The sequence below is a fragment of the Chaetura pelagica genome, unplaced genomic scaffold (assembly GCF_000747805.2).
Source record: "Chaetura pelagica isolate M959 unplaced genomic scaffold, ChaPel_1.0 scaffold363, whole genome shotgun sequence".
Classification (NCBI taxonomy): Eukaryota; Metazoa; Chordata; class Aves; order Apodiformes; family Apodidae; genus Chaetura; species Chaetura pelagica.
The window spans coordinates 2852702-2877360 of record NW_009952720.1 but is presented as its reverse complement, the minus strand read 5'-3'; the positions used below and the strand labels follow the sequence as shown (position 1 = coordinate 2877360).

At 39.2% G+C, this 24659-nt stretch overlaps 1 protein-coding gene across 1 annotated transcript in view; it reads right to left on the bottom strand.

The window, feature by feature from the left end:
- Nucleotides 1–24659, bottom strand: part of RABGAP1L (RAB GTPase activating protein 1-like) — a 225654-nt gene that overhangs the window by 82298 nt on the left and 118697 nt on the right. Inside the window, exons 14-17 of the mRNA XM_009994658.1 lie at nucleotides 19906–19980; nucleotides 16327–16452; nucleotides 13874–14017; nucleotides 465–506 (exon numbers count right to left, since the gene is read on the bottom strand). Of these exons, the coding sequence (XP_009992960.1) occupies nucleotides 465–506; nucleotides 13874–14017; nucleotides 16327–16452; nucleotides 19906–19980 (387 nt within the window). The remainder of the gene's footprint in view (nucleotides 1–464; nucleotides 507–13873; nucleotides 14018–16326; nucleotides 16453–19905; nucleotides 19981–24659) is intronic.

Here is a 24659-nt window from a genome sequence, read left to right as displayed (position 1 = left end):
GGCCCAGTGGTTTTCCTGTAGGTAAATTCTGTGTCAAAGGCACCAGCAGAAGTGCCCGTACCAGAAAAGACTTCCATTCCTCTCTTACCTTGACAAATGCAGCTGATATCAAACAATATTAAATCACCTGTTTCTTGAATATTTATATTAAAGAAGCCAGCTACAAAATAAATATGCTGTGAATGAGTCAGAATTGTTTTCTTAATACCAACTACAAGAGACATTTAAACCCTCTGACTGAACTCCCTGTTTCAGGAAATTTATGTCAGGACTAACTTCAATAAAAACCAAATCTACTCTAAGTGCAGTTTTGAAGACATCTGTATCCAAATGGATGATATTTCTCCTCCATTCCCTCTTCCAGAAATCTCACAATTATTGCTCCCTTAGACATAAGCTAAGAAAATATTCCACACAGTTTAAAAATAAAATCACAAAGCCAGACTTTCTGATCAATGACTTACCTTTAAGAGAGCCAAGGCTACTTGGAAGATGATGTTCATACCCTGAAAATAAGAAGAAAAATACTTTTATCAGTCTCAGCATACAAATCTCTCTTCTCTATTGCTTATCACTATACAGCATCATGAGTAGATGCTGCAAAACTCCTGGGAATGCCTCTCCTTTCCCTGCTACACTTCAAAGTTCATCATTAAATCCCTGAGGTGCAGCTTGGCAGCTCCAGGCTGGGGAAGATGACAGCTCTTTGGAGCTTTTGGAATCTTGCTGTTCAATTTACCAGGTGCTGTGGATGTGACAAGATACCCCTCCATCATTTCAGTACCTGACAATGCTGGTTTTCATGAGCAGTGCAGAATATTCTAACAAGCAGGGTAGCAAGAAAATGTAATATATATGCTAGTTGAAAGGATTTTTGCCAAGTAACTGAGCTTAGCTATGATTAACCAGCTACAGTCTTTCATGCTTAAACTTAAAAAAAAAACCCAAAAGAATAAAAAAATCCCCACGAGTGCAAAATACACCTTTTTTCTGTTATCAGGCAAAAATCAAGTGTCTTTCATAGGTATGCAAATTGATGTCTGCATCAAAGACAGGAATCCATGCCAGGAATAATATGACAATGTTGGATTGTTTAAAAATGAAAGAAAGTAAAAAGCTCTCCACTGACTGAGTGCAGAGGGGTGAAACAGGCTACATTTCCACTTCTATTTTATGTAAAACTGTGAAATATCCTCCCTCCACTTTTCTTTAACTTCTTTTTACTTTGCCAGTCATGACTGTAAGATTTTCCTGGGGAAGGGGGACCAGATACCCTGACTGAGGCTCCTTTGGAGCAGCCTCACTGAAGCTACTCCTGGGGTCCTGCTTGGGAAAACTAACCAGGGGCAGCTCAGGACAGTGGACACCAGGGGACAGCCATGCTGGCAGTGCCCACGCTGCCTCTGCTGATGGGAAAGGCTCTCCCCTCTGTACCCTACATATCTTGATTAAGATTATAAACAGCTTTATGTCCATCCAAATGTGAAAAAACACCATATGCACTTCTCCTTCTTCGTGTGTTCAGACTGTTTTCCTGGATTGTATTTTATGGATCTTCTTGCCTTCTTGTTTAATGGCATGAGTAATCTTTCCCTATCATCTCTTTCAGAGCTGGTATCTAAAAAGGTCTGTAGAGATTTGCACACAAGTAATACTGTCACTGCAATAGAGATTGTTGTGGGTAAAACCAGGAGCTTTTATAAGGGAAACGTCTCCAAGAAATTTCTGCTTCTGCAATTAATTATTTTTCCAAGCCTCTTCCTGAAAGCCTGAGACTGTATTTCTATAAACACCTGCTTTTCTAAAAATCTGCTGAGACTTTTCAGAGAAATTCTTGTGAAGAAATTCAGTGGTTATTTTTTTTTCTCATGGAGTGTGTGGTGCCTTGAAGGGATTTTACTATTAATGAGTCTTGGAAATGCTATGACATGAGACATAATGAATATTGCAACACTCAGTGAATTACTTTGCAATTTGATGCATCACCGTTAGGATAACAACCAGTTTTTCCACTAGAGGTCACAATTGTAGAAGGACTGAGCCTTGCTTCCTTAACAAGAAATGCTCCTTCTTGCTTTTTAGACTTCTTTTTAATAGAGAAAAGGTCTGGCTGTGAACTTCAGACATGATAATACCATACTCTGATAATACCAGAGCATCAGCATCAGCACATAAAGTTAATCATACTCTCACTGGATGGGGCTTGGAGCAACCTGGTCTGGTGGGAGGTGTCCCTGCCCATGCAGGGGGGTTGGAACCAGATGATCTTTAAGGTCCCTTCCAACTCAAACCATGCCATGATTTAACGATTCATTTTACTCTAATCTAAAGTCAACAGTTCATTCCACACAGTCATGACATTAACAACTTTTATTTCCTAACAGAGAGGATTTGATATGAACATATCATCTAGAAATGTGAGCCATAACTACAAGCCATCACAAACATTGTGTTTTCTTCTTTTTATGAGTAGGAGCATTATGTCTAATTGTTTGATTACTAAGGACTTAGTGTCCTCTGTATTTTGTGGCCCAACACCCTCCCATTCCCCCAAAGAAAAAATGAACACGACAAACAAACAAACAACAAACCCAAACAAAACAAAAACCCTCAAAAGAAAACCAAACCAGCTTTCATTTATTTTCTAAATATTTTTTCCTGATCTGCCTGAAACTCACATTGCTCTGGAATGCAAACTAATCAAAATCTCTCCTGATCCTCACCTTATATGCTCCCTCTTCACATGGATAGATGATGCAGCAGAAATAGGTTTCCTCCTGCCTTGAGAACCCCCAGCTCTTTTTCTAGCCCCACCGGGTAAAAGCAGCTCAAAGGCTCCCTCATGTTACCTGAGATAACCCATTTGACACACAAGCACCCTCAAAAGGATTTAACACAGCTGTGCTGAGTGGAACTCCACTACTCCTGGCCATGGAAACCAACCCGCACCCTCTTCTTTCCTCCAAGGGAGAGGTAACCCCCAAATCAAGGCAATATTTTAGACCTGAGGCCTCAATTGCTGCAGTTTCATGCTGACCAGTTTGGACTTGCTGGATCTGAAGGACTTGTACATCCCCTGAGTGAACTGGAGGTGGCATCTGGCATTCACACTAAGGCTTCTTTCTACTCATGGTTAAGATTTACATCCAGATGCTTTAGATTTCAAATGCAATGCCTTGCCCACCCATTTTAACAACACATTTTATAACCACTGATCCACATACTTGAGTTATTTTTTCCAAATGCATGCAAGACTCTTTTGACATAGCCAAGTTTAATGATTCTCATTATGAAAAAGAAGGCTCAGTTCATTTTTCCACAATCTCTTATTTAAAATCCTAGTTCATTTACTATACATTGATTTATAAGACTCAGCTTAAACTTCTCCATCTATTTCAGAAGAACCAAAAATACCAACGTGCACCAGACATATAAATCATTGCTAGCAATATCTCTCTAGCAATTTCATAATGGAAACAAGAAAGTACCCACAAATCATCCACAGGGGGAAAGAGAAGGGAGTCCCTATGAAATAAGCTCTGGGTGATTACTTTTTAGAATCAAAGGTCATACTATTTAACTAGGCATTTGGAAATAAATGCTTTCACATCATCATGCAGGTCTCTTAATATTTAAAAGTCTGCAAATGTGAAAGCTGTTCATAATTACCTGAAAACTTGTGGGTTTTAATACACAACAGCCAAAACGAGACATATGCACCATCACTAAACAAGCAGCGCTGAGGGCACAGGACTGGTTAGCTGCTTATCATCCTGTCAGACCCAGTCCCAGTGCCTTGTTTCTCAGCCTGAGAGGCTTCCCTGCTTCCAAGGACACAAAGGAGGAGCGTGCAGCCCCTGCAGCCTGCAGATATTAAGCCCACAGGCAAAGACCCCAGCAATGAAGCATGTGGATATCCTGCTCAAGGAGCTCCTAAGCAGCCTTTTGCAGAGGGCCAGATGCTTCTATGACAGCCTGTCTCAGAGGCTTATCTGCCTAGTTAAGCATCTGCATGGTCACTTGATTTTCCAACAGGTGTTATTTAAGAACTCTCTTAAGCTTGTGCAGAGGCCTAGAGCATTTGAACAGATCTCATTAAGTTCAGGAGCTCTGGAGAAGGAACAAGCCCATCTCAGAGCAGACAAATCTTGACTATTCTGCAATCAAGACAGTAAGAGAAAGGTCAGGAAAGGGAAAATTTTAGAGCCTGTGCTGTTGTACAGCCTCCTCATGGCTCCTGCTGACTGTCACACTGACCACGCTCTGCTTTACCAAGACTTCCAGAGAGCACCAGTTGCTCAAGAAGAAAGAGTATGGCTTTACAGAAGAAGCAGCCTCCCTTCTGGGATGAACACTCAGCAGCAAGCAGGCCACCTTGAGTTAACTCTCAAAGATTGCCCTTCACAGAGGCATCCACTCAAATTACATGTCAGAAGATGGTAATTTCCAACAGAAATTGTAGGTAGATTCTCATGGGCAAAACAGTGAAACTCTATCTCATCAGACTGTAAAAATGAAACACTTCAACTGGAAATAACACATGTGCATTGAAATTAAGGCTGGCTTAATATATGTAGAAACCCTGTATCAACTTTCCTCTAGTGAGAGATTTTCACAGTCCCTTTACTCTGTGTGAGGCCAGGATTCCTTCTGCAGATAGAACTCTTTGAGGAGTCCCCAGTTTGAGACCCTCTGCACTTTGAAACAAGATGACTTTCAAAAAGCCCAGAAAAGAAGATTGGGAACAAAGAAAAAAGATGACTTTCAAAAAGCCCAGAAAAGAAGACTGAGAACAAAGAACAGAGAATGGTAAAGATCTGATTTTGTAGGATCCAGTTTGTATTCAAAGACATCTCTGTGACAGAAAGGATGCTATGGCTTCCCTTAGAAGGCATATCTATCTATTTGAACAGGAAAATCTACCCTGAGACCAGAAAAAAGGGACTTAAGGGAGCAGCAAACCAGCACTGGCTACTGGCAAAGCTCAACAGCATCGCATGGGGCTGGCAGAAGAGTTAGCCCAAACAATTGAATCATGTACTATCTGGACAACATCTGCAAAAGGGCAACTCTAGAATTTATCTTGCATTTTAAACCTTTTCTTCAGTGACACAAGCCTTGTGAGAAGGTAGGGAGTATTAAATACCAGCATCTCTCCCTCTCCAACCCAGAACACGTGACAGATCTTCCTCTGGTTATAGGGCAACATCCTCTGCATCATTTTCAGATATAAAAGGAAGTTCATATCTTCAAAAAACACATGCAATTAATTTAATATTGGTGTCCTTATCTGTGGTTTTGCTCCTAGATATGCATGAACTGCAGGAGGAAACAGTGCAGATACTGAGACACGTGAAAGTCAACTGAGCATCTCCATAAGGCCTGAGAAGACTCAAGATCCCCATGACATGTCATCAGGAGAACCAGTTCATTGGTTCCAGCTTTCTAACAACTGATTTTTCCTTTTTTTTTATAAAAGAGAGAATAGCTATTCAACTGAAGTTAATTTGACATTGTTTCGTAATTCGAAAGTGTTTCATAATGATGTGTTCAGCTGCACACTTTCAAAGGAGCTGCAGAGGGTAATTGGGGTTACAAACTCGAAAGGAGAATTAAAATTCTATTTATGTTTTGGACTGCTGCCAGAAAAATACTTGTTTGGCAACTCTAGCGTGTTGAGAGCACACAATAAACTTGAGGAATGTCACAAACGTATTTGTTTTGCTGACAACATAAATACACGGTCTGAAGCTCAAATTTCTCTCTGTAAGGAATGCAGACTTGCAGCCTGCTCTGCAGGGATATGCATTTTAATTAGCATCTTCTACTCAGATACAGTCTGTATACCTTGCACATTCTAGTTCAATGACAAGGCAACTAAGGAAAAGAAAGGTTAATTCTCATTCAAATAAGGCACAAGATAAAACAGCAAGCTTTGTATAAGCAACAGATACAGCTTTCTTATGAAACAGTCCTGTCAGAGAGAGAAAAAGAAAGAAAAAAACAATTCCAGAGAGATGTTACTGCTAATGCATGGGGTACAGGCAACTTGTTAGATTGGCTTTCCCCAGTGACTCCATTTACATTGCCTACCAGAGCTCCCAACAGGAGAGGCAATATCATAAGAAAAAAAGCAAAGAAAAAATAGAAATCTCCATCCTAATACTATGATGCTGTGAATAGTACCCAAACCAAATTAAAACCAGTTGACTGAATTATTAGATAAGCAGGTACCAAGAAGATGGCAAACATGGAATCATGGGGTTCAGTATTTACTATGTCACTTTCCTGCTTTTTGCAGAAAAAAACCCATGCAAAGGCACATAACAAATACAACACAACCTTGAACCTGTATTAGTATGATTTCACATGGAAGTTAGCTTGGTTAGTTGCTTGTAACAGAAATGAAGGGGATTTAGAAGTGCTAGTGAATATTTACATGGTTTGGGCAATTTTCATGTAATTTGCTGCTGAGATTTTGCTATGGCTGAATGAAGGTAACAAGTGCTGTGAGATCAGCACTTTTTTCTCTCCAGCTTCTGCAACTATTTTCAAAGAATAAAAATTACAGCCCCAGAATTTTAAGTCATGTACTAAATTGCTCCCTGACATCTGGTATTTCTGCAGTGGCATGTTCCTAATCCACAGACAGCTGGCTGTGGGCCAGCAGCACGCCTTCTCCATTTGCTTCCCCAAGCACACTAACAATACTCTTCTGGCTTTCAGAAGTTTAAATCACAGGGGTTGTATGTAGATATTACCTCCCCACTAGCCAAACCTATTTAATATGGGGACAAAGAATGAATCCACACTAGGCATCAAGGGCCTTACCACAAGACCTACAATGGGAACAGAAAAAGTCCTCATATCTCTGTAGATAAGACAGGCCCTCCAACTGTCATATGGAAACAGGGAGTGGATGCTAGACAGGCTCAGAGGAGCAGTAACCTTCCAGACCCCAGTCTTCCTGAGAGGAGACAAAATGAGGGGTTCAGAACATCTCTTGACAGAAAGGTGTCTCCTTCCCCCTCTACATGTAGTCACACAACAGGAAGAAAAATGCATGTTTGTCTTCAATCAATGTCCTGTTTCCCTGCACTCCATGGGATTTCCTTCCCAGTGTTCATTCTTCATCTTCTCCCTTTCTCTGCCACAACACAGCCCTTGCCTCCCTACACCTTGACATTCATTTTCCCTTCCCTCCAATCACTGGAGTGAGAGGTTCACATTATGATTTTGTGTACTTAGGAAAAAGTGTGGCCTCAGATTCCAAGCACGAAGCAATGGGAATGGTTTTGGCAGAGGCAGACTGCACCACCACCCTCTTTTTTAAAAACAGTCCCCAGATTAGCTTCACTTCCTGGATTTGTTCACAGAACATCACTCTCCCGTTTGTGATACTTCAGTTATTTCTGAAGTGCTTCTCAGGGCTGCCAAGACTGCTTAGAACCTGCTGCTACTCAAATACAGCAGATGGCACTGGTGTTAAGTAAGCACCACGGAAATGTACTGTATTCCTGAAGAAATCAACCAAGTGAACATCAACTAGTAAGTGGCTAAAATATTTCAGTTGCAGTGGGGAAAGTATTTCAGAGACATATTGTGACATGGCATCAGATGTCTCTTCCCTCTAGGGCACAACCCAGGTGATTCCAACAGGTTCCTCATCTTCAGCAACTTTTCACCTGCACCTTAGAACATTTTCTGAAACAAAAGCAGCCTCAGTGTTTTAGGACCACAACATTTATCAACATCACTGAAAATGTACCTTCTGTTCACAGAAGTTATCCTGAATTGCAGATTGTTGAGAGACTATTTTTTCTTTGCTCTGTGCAGAGTATTTATCACTTTGTTATTTTTGGGCTAAACAAGCTGCAGCTATGAATGGAGGGTACATAAACTATGGATGTTCACAGAACAGCTGGACAACATAGTGTAAAGGGTGATGTTAAACCCTGTGGCTCTCCAAGAACCTCTTTGATGTACTCTATTAAAATACTTTGCTCCTCAGTCCAGGCTTGAATTCTTATAAATTCTATGTAGCTTTAGAAGTGAAAAGAATGTCTGGTACTACCCTGTGCCTGTGGGAATGCAGAATAGTGTACCACATACCTCCAGTATTTCTGCTGTTGATTCAAACTTTGGATCCAAACACCTCATACTTCTTACGACCTTCACATCAAAAATAACTTGAAAATCCTTGTCATTATTATCTGGATGTTTTAATCACACATACACAAAAACCTGAAGAGGTGGGACATCCTCCACTGTTCCTCATCCATCAAACACAATCAAATACTACATCTTTTTTTCCTTAATTTTTATTTTAATTTCTGTTTTAGCACTGAAAATGCCCACAGTAGAATACAGCTGCATTCGTCAGATAAATTATGTTAAAATTACTTTAATAACGGATTTAAATAACTCGTCTAAATACATAAAAGCAAAACATTCAGGGCCAGAAAACCTGAGCTAATCCCATTGCAGTCCTCAAGTTCTTGCAACTAAAGAGATGATAATGCCTGACATGCCAACAGATGGTTGAATGTAGCAAACCAGCATTTCCACTGGACATGCATGTTCAAATTCCAGTCTTCCAACCAGAGTTTGAGACAACCTATTCTCTTTCTTCTGAAATTCTCTCAATGCTAGCAGTCTCAGAAAGAAATCCTTTCCAGTCTCTTTGCATCAACCAGCAGTGGCTGACAGATTTCAGAAAGAGAAGCTGCTCTCTAGCAAGCAGAGTGAGCAGAAGGAGCAACGGAGAGGAGCAAAGACACAGTCTAAATGCCAGAGTCTAACTGCCTCTGTTCAAAAGAAGGAAAACAAACACACACACCCTCCAGCCTTCTCCAATATGTATGATGTTGCCTTTGCTTTGGTAAATAGTACTGAAATAATGCAGGCAGTTTCTATACCTGCACAGAATTTAAGCCCAGGTTTTAAAACATTGTTACTGGAAGAGATTTTATTTCTAGCAAGCCCAGTCTGCTCTTTTGTAAGATTTATTAAGCCATTCTTAACCAGGTGGGTTAACAAAAGCAGACAGTGTGTCAATGGCAGGCAATTCCAAACAGTTCAGTTTTTGTTCCCCTATAGATCTGCAGAAGATAAACAGCTGTGCACAGTATTTTATTTAATTCACATTTCATCTGAGCGTAGATTTACAGAGGAAGTGGGCTTGTTCCTGACTCAAATCTGGAGGAAATTTAATAAATTAAAATGTTAATCTGCTCTTTCTCAACTCTGTTGAAGGCATCACAGAAGCATCTGACAGTGACAGATAAAAAATACCAGGCTATTATGGTACCTACTACTCAGTGAGGACTAACACAGAGACTGCCTGATGGTCTGAGCGATACCACACGGCGCAGGGTTTCCTGGCACATCCCTTCTTCAGCAAGACACACACAAGGCAGAAATCAAATCTGCAGCACCAGTAGTTACAATGAAATAATGAAAACCTTAGAAGAATGATGTAGCAGTGCTCCCAGGAGCCACATCTACACAACATGCTGCCACATTGCTGCTATCACTAGGTGCTCATTTAGCAGCACCAAGTCACTTACATTTTAAAATAAGCACCCATCAGTCTTCATTTTCACAGTTAGTTTCTCAAAACTGATTATAAAAGTTACTTTATACAAAGTTCTGAAAGCAACAGCTGATAAATAAAGGCCAAGGAATGATGGTATCCAGCTTTCAATTCCCATGTCTTCCCCTGCACTGCTGGCATGGTCCTGTGAGTGGCAGTTTCACTTTGTTGTTACCAGATTAGAAAACACTGCATTATTTCATATTCAAAATTGATAGATAACCAGTTGCATCCCTTTCTATTCAGCCTTGATCTCAGAATGGCAGCTCAGTAATAAAACTATTAATTTTTGTAACAAGACTATGTAATTATCTGTACCAGCCCAGAAAAGGCAGCATGTAGTAAAGGGTTTTACATACTCCATAAAAGGAGAGAAGCACAGTCCTGAAGTATTTTATATCCTCCAGAACTGCACACAAAACCAGCCAGATAAACTTAAAATGGAGGTTGCCAAGAGTGTCTCAAAATTCTAGGTTAATAATGGAATATGTTCACAACTGGTTCAAGTGTTTTCAAGGAAAAAAAAAATAATTAAAATCTTAAAAATGCTATAAATTGTGTGCCAACTGGTTTGGGTTGTTGTTTTTTTTTTCCTCTTCTATATGCCTAATTAAGGTCACTTATTTAGCACTTCTAAAACACATCTTCATTTTAAATTGTAAATTCTGAAATGCAAAATGAAGTTAAAGCCAAGCCTTTGATATTCTGCAGCACAAGCCAGATGCAGCTGTTGCTCTGGGGGCAGCTCTCAGAGACACACACTTCACCTCAATCAGTTGCTATTTCTGACTTCAAATAGATAATAGAAAATGGAACCAAAGACAGCAAAACAGAGCAGGCTCAAATGTGTTCAATAACATAATGTCATAATGATAGATAAGCCTGACATGGCTGAATTTCATCAAGCAAGTTGTTCTTCAGTGAAACAAAAACAGCAAAAGGAGAGGAGATAAAGGAAGTCATCAAAACAGGTGCCTAAAAGGAACGTTGTAGAAAGACCTTCACCTGATGCTGATATGATCAATTTATCTTTGTAGCCAGGCCCAAAAACTCAGTTTGCTGTAATCACATGAAAATTTTCGACTGGATCAGGTTTGTGTGTTTATTCCAGGCAGTCTAAATACTGAGCCCTATAATCTGTGCCACAGCACTGGGCAGCACCTGCCTGCAAGCCCCACATTTTCTTCAAGCTTCTGTCATAGGAAGCACATAGAATTTAAAACCATTTCATTTCTAGGTGAGGACGTGTGACAGATGCTGTCCTACAGTTACTGAGGCAATATTCTAAGGCCACTGGAAATTTGGGCATTGAATCAGCAGCCTGAAGACAGCTTAAAACCAAAAAAAGGTCAGAAGAAGACAATAGGATAAAAGAACTTGACCATGTAGAGGCCAGAGCAAATCCCACATTTGTATGAATTAAATTTCTATCAAGGAATATTTAATGTGAGAATGATGAAAAGACCTCCAATGTAAGTTCACATTGATGCTATTTTAAAAATTTATCAATAAAACTTAATTCTCAGCTTGAATTTACCTGAATTTTCATAGGCTGCTGCATCCCTGGACATGCTCCTGCCCAGGGGCTTCACTTCCCAGCCAGGATGCTGCCATTCCATGGACATGCAGGGGAAGGAAACATGCCTCCCTGGCCAGCTGCAAAACTACAGAATTTCAATATTTTTCCTCTCTGGATTGAGAGTGAAAGAACTTTAAGGATCAATTTCCCTCTCGCAGACACAGTCAAGAACTAAAAAGCCAAATCCCATCCAAAAATTCCTGGTGGATACAAATGGTTCATCCATAGTTCAAATATTTTCATGGGACCAGAGAAGCTCCCTTGGAATGACTAGTTGGCAGCACCCATTCAGCAATGGTTTTAACTGTGTTTCTTCCCCTAGTATTTTTCATAAAAAGAATTTCATTAATTTTCATAAAAGAGTTGAGTGGGATGCAAACAATTTGTCAATGACAGACAGGACAGGGATGTGGAGAAAGCACAGTCAGGAAGGAAGTAGAAGGCTATTTAAAATTCATCTGTATCTATGACAAATGAACAAGAAGGCTGGAAGCTTGTTTTTAAAAACACATGACAGTTCATTTCAAAGGCTTCTCCATTTTTTGAGGATTTTTTTCTTTCACAGAACATGTTCCATTGTTAGCAGCTGAAACTGGTTTTTCTCCTTCCAGGTGCTAGAATTACAGGAATGATTTATTTTGCAGAGATAAAGAACAATTTAATGCAGACAAAAATTATTTTTTAACTGCTCTGTGACTCCTTCTGGAGGCTGTTGGCACAGAGAGCTTCACAGGATGATTCTAAGTCCTCCATTAATATTGTCTACAGCCTGATGCCTTGAGATTTTTACTTCCCATCTATGATGAGAGCCAACTAGATTTTAATTTGAGTGTAATTTTAATCTGTGCTCCTCCCACAAATTCTCAGACATGCCTGTTACTTCAGACTGATTGACTCATGAATCTTATGAGCAGTTTTCTGATAGTCTACCCTGCTGCCTACACACTGCCCCACTCTTTCTCAAGATGTCTGTACGTCTTTGCTCACTTGAAATAAACTCTGTTACCATTTCTGATTTACTTTTAGTTTTTGTAAAAGTGGCTCCTTTAGCTTTCTGTGATTACCCTCCCCAAACACGAACAGGTTTCCTTTTCTCTAGCAGACTCCAGCTTTGCACTCTCTCACTTTCTCCTTGGATCCATTCACCTTCTTTCCCAGAGGAATTCCTTCAGACATGCTGAGATAAACACTGCCAGATGTGAGATGAATGCAAATGTTTAAAAAGCTCTTTTTGCTTTTTTCATTCTAAATATTCAATCTATATTAACCATAACTAAAAGACTTCCTCAACATACTGGAGCTTAATATAATAAAAAAAGCACAGGAGCTTCAGACAGGATGTAACTATGCTGCTATCACAACAATCACCACTGTGAAATAATGTTCTGTACAATTCTTGACAAATGGCCTCTTACAATGATGATTTCTGAGTGCAGCTCTACATCCAGATCAGAATAAAATAATAAATGGAACTGACAATGAAAGATCAAATCCACACCAGAAGATCGTTCTAAAAATTAACTCACTAACAGTTCAAAAGTGATCAAGGGATTGTGTTCATTTACTGCATGACCAAAGAGGACAAAGAGCAGAGAAAACAGCAAGCTTTCTGCATTTTTTCTGTGCTTACTTATGGTAACCAAGACATTGTGAAAGAAACAGAGCTCAGATATTTATATGGAAATATGAGATCACTTCAACACTACTACCTTTGGCACTCTCTTGGATATTGGGCAGTATTAACCTACCTCTTACTGATAACTGACCACTAATATGCAGAAGGAGCCCTACTCCTGAGGAACAAAACAGTGAGTTATGAGTGGGGGATGAGATCTATTCAATCATGCAAGGCATGTGCAGCAAGCCTGAAAATTCACAACTAAAACACTTCCCAATAAAAATCAACAGAATTAACTAGAGTCAACAGCATTACAGCCTTTGCATTTCAAATTCTCAATTATTTTGTCTATTTATATTTTTTATGTGTGTGAGCCAAGTAAATCAAGAGAGGAAATCCATAGCAGGTTCACAAACAGGTTTAATTCCATGTATGCCTTGACTTCCCGGTGACAGAAGAAGTTGTAGTATTTTACCAAAACAAACATTCCAGACTATCTATCTCTTCTGTCTGGGTTTTTTTAAAGGAAGTGCAGATACAGAAAGATACCATTTTGTCTCTGGAGTAACTTGTTCCTGAGTCGGAAGAGTTTGGTGAAAAACAAAAGGAAAGAGCTTAATTCAGTGGTGCTGTCTGGCACTTGCCACTGTTTGTTTAATATCAGGTCAGCAAGACAAGATGCAATACCCTTCCTGTCACTGGGCACTCTGAATCAGGCCATTTGGAGAGCCTTCCCTCTAGAAGCCTGCTAGGCTTTTTCCTACTAGGTATCTTCAAGAAATTAGAATTCCTAACTTTGAATAAATTATTTAACAATTTAAATGAAGAACAGATGTGTGCATCAGATATTCTTAATTAGATCCCTCAGCAAAGAATGAGGCAAGGCACAATTCTGATTCTAAACCAGAACTGGTGTTTCACTGAGCATCATTTCTTGGATATAACCATGGTTTCTACATAATTTACTTACAGACATTTTGAAACTCAACAGCAAATGACTCCAACAAAATGAAACAACAACAAAAAAGAAGAATAATAATTCGTGGAGTGAAAGAGCTTTCTTATCCAACTTGCTTTTTACCTCACAAAGTAGTAAGTCAATGATGTGGAAGACCATGCAGAGTGGAAACTTGGCAGTAAACAAAGTGAGGAACCACTGGGATGCATACATATGAGCTTCCAAATTGAGGTCTGAGAAATGGCTGTACAGGTCTGGTAACTGCTCCTAGAGTAAAGGAAAAAAAAAAGCTTCAGTATTACTCATGAACCCGAGTTCTTCATCTATCCTGCCAGTAAGTACCAGGTTGCTAAACACTGAAAACCACAAAAAGTTGAAATTCTAGCTTCTTTTGAGCAATGGAAATATGTTCATGAATTTCAGTGCCCATGGTTACAGTTTTCAGTAAAGTATCCACTGTGGATTCTACCATGGTATCAGATAATGTACTGAGATTATACTGAGAAATTACAAGATCTTCCATAGTCAAAAGGCAGAGTGCTTGTCAAATCCATGTCATGCATAGTGTCCACTTCAGTTATTCCTTTACTGTGTCTTGCTAAACGTGCTGCTGCTCTAAAAACTAGTGAATACTGCAACAAGGAGATCACTTTGCAGAGACTGAAAGGAACAAAGAACACAAAACTAGGAGCATATGTCAGCAACACAAAATAAGCCCTGATTATTCTACTGTACACTGAAGGCACTGGTCCCAGTACTGACCCAGGGGTGTTCCCCAAGAGTGGGTACTGGGCCCAGTGCTGTTAACATCTCTGTCAGCAACATGGGCAGTGGCACTGAGTGCACCCTCAGCAGGTTTGCTGACAACACCAAAGTGTGTGGTGAGGTTGACAGGCTGGGGGAAAGGGAGGCCATCCAGAGGGACCCTGGTAGGCTTGAGAACTGGGCTCATGCAAACTGCATGAAGTTCAGCAAGGCCAAGTGCAAGGCCCTGCAGCTGGGACGGGACAATCCCAAGCACAAACACAGGCTGGGGAGAGAATCAATCAAAAAACAGTCTGGAGGAGAAGGATTCGGGGATAATGGTGGATGAGAAGCTCAGCAGGAGCCAGGAATGTGCACGGGAGCCCAGAAAGCCAACAGTGTCCGGGGCTGCATCAAAAGAAGTGGGGTCAGCAGGGCCAGGGAGGTGATTCTGCTCCTTTACTCAGCTCTCGTGAGGCCCCACCTGGAATACTGTGTCCAGTTCTGGAGCCCCCAACATAAAAAGGACACTGAGCTCCTGAAGAAAGTCCAGAGGAAGCCACGAAGATGATCTGAGGGCTGAAGCACCTCTCCTATGAAGACAGGCTGAGAGAACTGGGGCTGTTCAGCCTAGAGAAGGCTCCAGGAAGACCTTATAGTGGCCTTCCAGCACCTGAAGGGGCTACAGGAAAACTATGGAGGGACTTAACGCAAAGGCTTGTAGTGAGAGGACAAGAGGTAATGGATCAAAACTGGAAGAGGGAAGATTTAAGAGGAAATTCTTTAATGTGAAGGTGGTGAGACACTAGAACAGGTTGCCCAGGTAAGTTTTTGAAGCCCCATCCCTTGGGTCAGGTTCGACGGGGCCCTGACCAACCTGATCTAGTGGGAGGTGTCCCTGCCCCTGCAGGGGAGGTGGCACTAAATGATCTTCAAGGTCCCTTTCAACCCAAACCATTCTATGATTATATGATGATGTATTAATATTCAGTGAACAAAGCAAAAAATCTTTATATATATAGCATATATAAATAGAGAAGACCATATGCTGAAGTTAAGTATCAAATTCATTAGTATGCAACTCTACTCCATCAAGTAGGAAATACACATAATTTGACATCTGAAAAAAACAGATAACTAAATTAACCGGTTTGCTCAGTGTTAATATATCTCTCAGAGGTATCTATGGTCACTTATGGTAACTGGCTCCAGCAACCAGCTTTGGTTGGCACAGGTCAAAGCTTAATGGACTGTTAATAGCTCTTTATTAGTCAGAACAACAATGCTTAAAACTTGCAGCTGTTTATTTATGTTAAACTGCTCTGACTTGGAAATAATTACATCTGAAAAAGAGAGCAATATACTGAAAACACAGTAAAATCTACCAAATTGCCTCTACTTGATCTGTATTTCATAAGCATCAGGATTTCCTGATTTGCACGACCTCTTACCCACCTGCATAATTCACAGAAAGTAGGACAGTGATGGTGCCAATCCAAAAGATGTTTTGGCCTTAACAGAGCAGAGACATTCTCTCTAAGCAACATCACGGAATAGTGAAGAGAGAGAATAAGCAAACAGAAAGAGGAGAAATAAAATTAAATTGTACCTACTGTGCTTGGATACAAAGATGAGCTGCAAGATTGGTATATGAAAGAAAAAAGAAATTAGAAATAAACCTGATTCACAATGTTTGGATCCAGATATTAAACTTCCCTGCTTTGGTTCTACCCCACTTGTAAAATCAGAGGGTTTTTATTGTGCCGCACCTCACAGATAAATGCCATTTTCTCTATTTATGAAAGTAGAAGAATTTGTTACCCTGGTCCTACCTGCATTAACTTCTCCAGCTGGAAAAATTTGCAATGGAGATCTTCAAAGTTATTTCTGTAGAGTTCCCTCAAGCCATAGACATACATTATTTTCACAAACACACAGAATGCCTGCTCCTCTGGCATCTGTGTGGAAAAATACACAAACATAATTTAAAAACCTGAGCTGAGGCTGGACATTCCTTACACAAACAGATACACTGAAATAACCTTACACATGATGAATTCAGAACCAGGGATACATTAACATTTTCAGCAGAGCACTCTGAATGTAGAATTAAGCAACTAAAATCCCATGGGTACTATTCTCCTTGATTAAAGTCCTTTTTGGAAACATATCATAGGTTTATGTAAGTGCACATCCCTACAGCAGCACCACTGTCACCAGTATTCCTTCTGTGAAATAGACATGAGAAGAACAGCACACAGCTCTCAGCTACAGAACAACAATTTCAAAAAAAAAAAGGAAAAAAAGAAAGAAGAAAAAGACAACTATTTATGACAGTGAATTCTACTGAGAGAGACTTGGTTAAAAGGGAAAAATCCAGGAGAACTATGGTATAACCAACCCTTGGTGAGAATAACGCTTATCCACTCTTATCTAAACCCCAGGACACCAAACTCTGAATTCAGTCAGATTTCCCATAATGAATAAGAAAATAACAAACCTTGCTTTCAGAATCTACCTGTTAGCTCAGGAGGCATGATCCCATCTATTAACATCACGCCTTTTCCAGAAGCCTTATCTCCATAATCTCTATATCACTTTGACCAACATTTCTCATCAAACAGAGCTTTAGAAAACAGCTCTACAGGACGAGCTGTGTGAACCCCTCTGAAGTTACATTTGTTGGCTTAAGCTTACTGAACACTGGATTTGTGGGAAGCCTTGTGTCATCCAACCTCCACTGCTAAGACATCTCTCCCCCTTGCCTTCAGGTAACACAGTACTAAGACAGGCACAAGGAGAGTCACCACTGACCCCAAATCAGGTATTCAATCACATTTAAAAGCAACTTTTCTTTTGTAGGCACCAGATTGTAACAAATGAAAAAAATTACTGAGTATCAGGAATAACAACTCTCGGCCTCTTAGTATATTCACTCATTCAGCCTCTTGTCAGCCCCTCATCAAATACCAGCAAGAGATAAAAGCTCAGTATTTTCTTTAAAGAGAATTTTAGTCTCTTGATATTTATCTCCAGGGTTTCATCTTTTATGGTTCAGCCTGTGATTATGGCCTGTCTCCAGGGCTATGGGCAGAGACTTCCATTTTCATTTTCAGACAGCAAATATGAAAGTAACTAGTTAGCATAAAGAACTGACAGATCAGCTGCTACCTACCTGCCCAGGCTAGATTTGCCTAGGACAAGCTCTCAGGAATCTCAAATAACTTGATCTTTATTCTATCTGGATGGGATGATCCCCACTGACAGCAGATAAAAGCTGCTGACAAATTAAAGCGAAGCCATCGTTTTATCTTGACCAAAAGCTTTTCATCTGCTCTGAAGTAACATGAACTCAAATTTCATTATTACTTTTTTTGGTAAGGTAACAATAGCTTCTAATAAAATGACAGACATGAATGCACCAGCACACCTACCTTGCATGCTCAATCAGACACACATGCATTGATAATTGCTTCTCCCCAAGGCAGGGAGAAGGAAGAGAGGTGAGCACTAGGCCAAAGTTATTTCCAGGCAGAGGCCACCAAGTCCTCTTGGGTGGAAGTTCTCCAGTATTACCAACCCCAAGGATTCAAACTCACAAATCCAGGTTTCCTTTCTTATTTATTTCTGGTACTTCCATTCTGATTTTTAGCATTTAGATATTTGCCTCTTCTCATTTTTTCTTGGAATCACAAAAGCCAGAAATTTGCCATTTTTAAAAATGAAATTTTAGGTTTTCACATAGTGATTACTCCAAGAAAGGGAGAACAAGAGAAAAATTCAAATACTGTGAGGCTTACAGTAACAAGATTGGAGTTGGCAACACTGTCCCCCTGTGATTAGAAGTTGCCTGTTCACCTTTGATGGGAATTTAATCAAAGCAGCAAAATCACAAAAAGCCAGGATGGAGGCTCAACCATCCCTGAAACACACCTACACTGAAGAGAAAGCAGATCCTGTCCCAGAAAAGAGGGGAAGGAAAGGGTCTAGAAATCCATGCAAAGGTAGAAGAGAGAGGGTCTTACAAGCATTCACAGCATACAGAGTAGCTGGAGAATTTGAGAAAAACAAGAGTTTGAGGACATCCTGGGAAGGTCCCAACTTACATGAGCTCATTGAGACTGCTTCCCTTCCCCCCTTTCTCTGATCATTTCAGTTTAATATCCTATTGTGAAAGCAAATGTTATAAAGGCCATATTAAAATGAGTGTAAATGCCATTTAGTATTCCCTGTGTACAGGGCAACTCCTCCTGGCTTCAGACACACATGTCACACAGGTGATTCTCTGTTGTAATGACAGCACACAACTAAGAGAGGGGAGCTCAAGTCAAATGTTAAGAATTTAACACCCACTCATTTCTAAACAATTCTGATATTGATATAGGCTTATTTTTCCAGTGGAACTTAAAAATCCTTCTTTGGGTAAAAGGTTTATTGCTAAATAACTGTTAGATGAGTTTATCTGCAGTACATGCAGGATTGAATAATGTGTCTCCTTCAGGTTTATCCTTAAGGAACCTAAAGCTTCTCTGTAACACTGTCACAATGTATCATGCTCCTTAAGTCTTCAAGGAGTCCTAGATCTCACTAGGAATTTCAACTTAAATTTATCTGAAGTTGAGTTCTAGCTGGCTTAGGAAATGTGTATGTAACATACACACACCCCACCAACAGCTGACTGAAAACCACAACCTCAAATGTATTTCAACCATGATTAATAATTTATTCATTAAAGCCTGACCAAGAAAACAGGCAAGAGCCTGAGTAAGAATTGCTGCTGGGTTTTGGGTGGTTTATTCAGATATTCTTTGCAATATCCACAGAACTTGAATCTGCTGCATTTCCACTGATACATCAAAGTTAAAGCATCATGCAAATATAAGAATTGTGTATTTATCTATCTATACATGCACATGCTTATGCAGGAAGCAACAGATCAAAGTCTGTACAGTTCTGGTTACAGGCTAAAATAACAAGGCTAAAATTCAGCTTTCACTCAAAAGATATTCTAAAATGTCCCTAGGAGAAAAAATCTGAATGAAAATTAATGAGACTGCCTGCTCTGGTTAGATACTCTGAGAATATCTCCCAAAGTGAAATTCCTCATAAACACAAAGGGAGTTCATCTACGTGACAATTAAATTAAAAGCAAATATTAATATGTAACAAATCAGTTTCAGGTTTTGACACAAAAGTACTTGATAATTTAATGGATTTCTCTTAGATAAAGGCAGTCTCCATTCATAAAGAGGGAAGCTGTTAGTCACTATTTGCCAAAAACCAACAAGAGGAAAATGAATACAGACAAATAAACAACAGTAAAGAGCTGTCAAATAGCATGTTGCAGTACTACTGATTTTAAAGCTGCTTTGGTTTCAAATATCAAAGCTTTAATTTTGCAATTAACTCACATGAAGTAGAAGCACAGCTGCAAGGAAAGACTGTCCCTGGCAGTAGCCAATGTCTTCATCATAAACAGAGTATGCCTAGAACAAATAAAAGTCAGTATGTATTTAAAATGCAGACAGACATTATCCAACTGTGCTATAATCAATGAGCTATTCAGTATGTCACACTAGGAAGGCTAGAATAATAAAGGGAGCAAAACTGTAACCATTCTTGCATCAGCTTTCAGGGCACTTCAAACCCCTACTGGTCACCCTCCACCTACCACAGATGACCTGTTTGTAAATTCTTTCTATTTTTTGAGCAGCATTGGACACAATTTCCCTTCACCAAAATCAAGGATAATTCTGCCGAGGTCAATAACGATACCACTTTTACATCAATATAACATAAATATGATGTAGGAACCAGGTTAGTTCGTGTTGTGGGGAGTGCTTGTTTGTTTCTGGGAAAACAAGTTCTGACACCAGGAAAGCAGAGGACCTGATGCTGGTTGTTAGAAAACCACCGAGAACAACTCTAGCCTGAAAACCTCACCAGAAACAGTTTCTCCATGACCTTGTTAAACTGAAAGATGAACAAGACTCACTGTCCTATGGTATGACTGACATACCATATTTTTCTTACTCTCAAAACCAAAACTAAAACAACCAACCTTTCTTTCCCCCTTAATCTTCTGAGAGAAGAAGACAGAGCCTGTTTTTATGAGATGTCAGAGGACATTAGGAATTTGAGGAAACTTGAGAAAGCAGGAGCAGCAGCAGGATTGGCATCAGACACAGAGACATCCTGAGAGAACAAGCAAAGCACCAAAGATACAGCCAGAGAAAACAACAGCACCAGGGCAGAGCTATGGGGAGGAACAAGCCACATGAATCAGAAACTCTGCTTTGCCCCCTCACGGCCCCCCAGACTGTCTACAGGTGAGAATGCTCAGAACCTGAACACCCTGCTTATCTCCTTTTTTTAAGTCTTGACTGAAATTGAGATTGCAAATACAGTGAATGGAGGCACAGGGAGACTGTGAAAAAAAAAAAAGTCAGGTATGCTTGGAACCAAACCCACCAGGTCTATCATAGCATATTGCAAAGGTGGTTAAAGCTGCCTCTTTAAATGGTAAGATGGCTTGTGACTCAAACTGAGATGTGACTCCTCTCCAGCCACCAGTATGAATATAAATGTAAATATTTTCTGCAAGAAATACTGAAACAGAGGCCAAAACACGATTGAAGCCTTTCCTTTCTCATCCTGAAGGGAAAAAAACCTAAGAAATATTTGCAAGGAGTACTGTTAGGATTCCAGAAGAGATTTCTGTACAGAATAAAACCTCCGTGGTGCTTTAAAGGTCACCTTGTATAACCAACTGCTCCATACATTTCCTCATATCCTTGTAGCTTTGTGAAAATCTGAACTGTGACTTAAAGCATTTTGCCATTTGTCTATATTGCTTACCATTCTTTTGAAGTATGTCAGATAGGATTAGTTAGAAGGTGAGTGAAAATAATTCCAATCCACTGCCCAGTTTGAGTGGTCAAGGAAATACAAAACTAGTCACATGAAGTATTGAGAAAAAATTAATGAACAATTATAATCTGTTTACTACTTTAAACCAGCTCTAGCCACAAGAGTAAAATATAAACAATAACTGCAGAAGTGTACAAGAGCAGATTCAAAAATTTGAATTAGAAAAAAAGGATCCTCTCTTGAAAAAAGTTAATTTAAAAGCAGCTACTAAGCACTGAAATAACAGAAAATTAATACTGCATATGAATAATTAGAATCATCCACTGGTTAATCACTATAATCATCTAGCCTTTATCTATTTGTTCCCAAAGTTTATAAGTTTATGGATGCCTAATATTTTATTTCTGTAGCACTGCTAAAAGATGTATTATTTCTGCTTTTCAAAGACCAATTCTGCTTAGAAACAAATGTGCAGAATTACTAATAATATATCTGATTCATAATTTCTTTATACTATATAGCAACACTTTCACTTACTAAAAAAATAATAATAAAATTCCAGGCTGAGAAATTAACAGGAAATTATCAACTCCTGGGGGTTCTCTTATGAGAAGCATTATTAGCACAACAGCTGATTTGCTGAAAACAGCAATAAATTAATCCAAACAAGTTTAAAAATAACTATCGAGAAACCAACACATGGGAACAACCAAACTGCCTCAAAAACTGACAGAGATATAAAAGCCAAGAATGTTATCAGAAATAAAAAGAAGCTCCTTCTCAGCTTGTGAAAGAAGTCATAATTGTGGCAAAAGAGGGAAATGAAAAGGCTGCAAAAAAATCCTCACTCTGCATGTTAAATAAATATATGTAGGAAGACCAAGAAATGTTCTCATAATCAACTTCCCAAACACATTAAAACTAGTAATAAATCTGTCTCAAACACATCCAGAGCAGGAAGGCAAGGACTCAACTTGGAAAATATATGAAAAGTTGTATTTAAACTATAGCAGAAAATCCATGTGAACTTCCCCTGTGTCTATTTTATTACAGAAGAATCACAGGGGTTGTCATCCTGCTGGAAACATTTCTAACACGGGATGTGCTGAAGGATGTGTCTCCAACTGAGTATCAGAAGAGAAGATAAATTAAAAAGAATAAAAATACTAATAGTTTATTAAGAACAGACAGTGTTTGTCCAAAAAGCTGGAGGGGGAGTTGGTTGATTAAAGAATAAGATGACAAATTTGAAACATCTGTAAAAAGAGGTGATGCACAGAACTACAAATCAATAAGCACAGGATAATTTTGTTTAATAAAAAATTTCAAATTAATTGATGGACACAGATATACACAGGATACACAGGAGAAAAATGTCTGAAGGCTCTAGTAAAAAAGGATGTAATCAATAACAAATCTTTGAAACAAACATCATCTATGAAAAAAAATGAAAAAAAATCAACTGCTTGATGTGCTTGCTTTTTAAAACTGATTTCCACCAGAAAAAACCTGATTTTCACAAGCAGCTGTTATCAGATACTGAGATATTAACTTCAGTTCTGCATGAGAATTAGATCAAATGGAGAAAGATTCTGCTGTTAAGTCAAAGCATCATAATCCTGGCAAGTAAAGATTTATTTTTAATAGGATCTCTAAACTCTACGTGATTTCATTGTACTTGCCCAAAGCAAAGGGATTTTTGAAGCTTTATGCATATTACATTTCCAATTTCACTTTTTTTAGTTCTAAGTAACCTATGGGACTTGATTTAACTGAAATACGGTGTAATTAACCAAAATAACTTCCAAATAAGGATGTTGCCTGCAGATACCATCCTAACATTGTACTACTAATAAAAGATATAAGATAAATTATTGAAGATTTATCCTTTTAAGGGACTGAGGAGCATTAACTTTTTCTTTCCTCTTGAAATACAAAAACAATGCAAAATCCCAAATCCCCTCTTGTCACTGCAGTCATTGTAACTCTGTAATTTCAAGAGAATGAAATTTTCCCCAAGACAACCTGTGATAACGTTGCAGCTTTTTAAGTTATTATTTCCTTAAGCTCTTGGGGACTCTCTAATCACAATATTCCAGTTAACTGAGATTTTAAATATTCTCTATCTCATAAATGGGATTTAATGAAGATTCTCACCTGAAGCCCACATTCATTCCTTTTAAATCAATTAAGATGCCATTCATAGAATTAAAACATCTTTTTAATAGTTATCTACCTTCTGAAAAGAAGAACTAGTCTGCAGTTTTAAGTCCAACTTCATTAGAGTGAGTACTTCAGAAGCAATAATAAAGTCTTCTAATAAAGTCCCTGCACGTTGGGAAAGGGAACGGGGAATCCAGAGTTGGGAGAGAAACTCTTCTCTACAGTAACTAATGATGGAAAATCTCCCAAGATTGGAATCTTCTGTAGGCAGAAAAACTTCTAGTAGGGAGCATTTGAAAGATGAACAGAAAGGTTGCTGACTTGAATTTAAAACCTCAGATTTGGGATTTCTGCACCTACTGTGTATGAGTCCCAGCAGTTTTAATAAAGGAAGAGTAGAGAGTGTATCTGAAATTAAAGAATAAAATGTTTGTCATAATTTTATTTCCTCATAAACATGAAAATGTGTGCTTATATTTGCTGAAGGCTCAACACTCAGATGCAAAATGCTAACTAGCAAATAATCAGCTTACAATGACATTGCAGATTTGCCTTTCCTGTAGCAACTCAACGACAGTAGAAACTGACAGTAGAAACAATTATATTAGAAACTAAAGAGAGCTTGTGAAAAACAGCTCTCTAGTGTCTGCCTCACAAAAAAGTCTGAAGTTCCAGAGCTTCCATTCCCACACACACACTTCAGGGCAATGCACAGGGAAGGGGTGAGCAGAGGCTTCACAGATCTCCACCTCTCATCTGCAACAACAGTATCTCTCCTGTCAGGAATCATGTTTCCTGGCACAGGAAACACTCACTTCTCTAAACCAGCAGCAGACTGGCTGGCACAATGCTTGTTGACAGCCACACGAGATACCCAGCATCTGTGTCCCAGGAAAATTGAACAGGAATGGAATGCAAGCTTTTCTGGGGAGAATTACAAGCTTGATTTCCTCTCACCTTTGTGACACTACCAGAATGATAGAAATGGTCTAGGGAATCTACTCAGTGTTTGATACAGACACAGCTCTGTGCTGAAGTCCTCTTCAGCAGCCTGAGAAGACTTAGATGGTGTCTGAGAAGCAGAGTGCCTCAAGAAAACCTCCATCCTTCCATGTAGACTTCTCACACAACA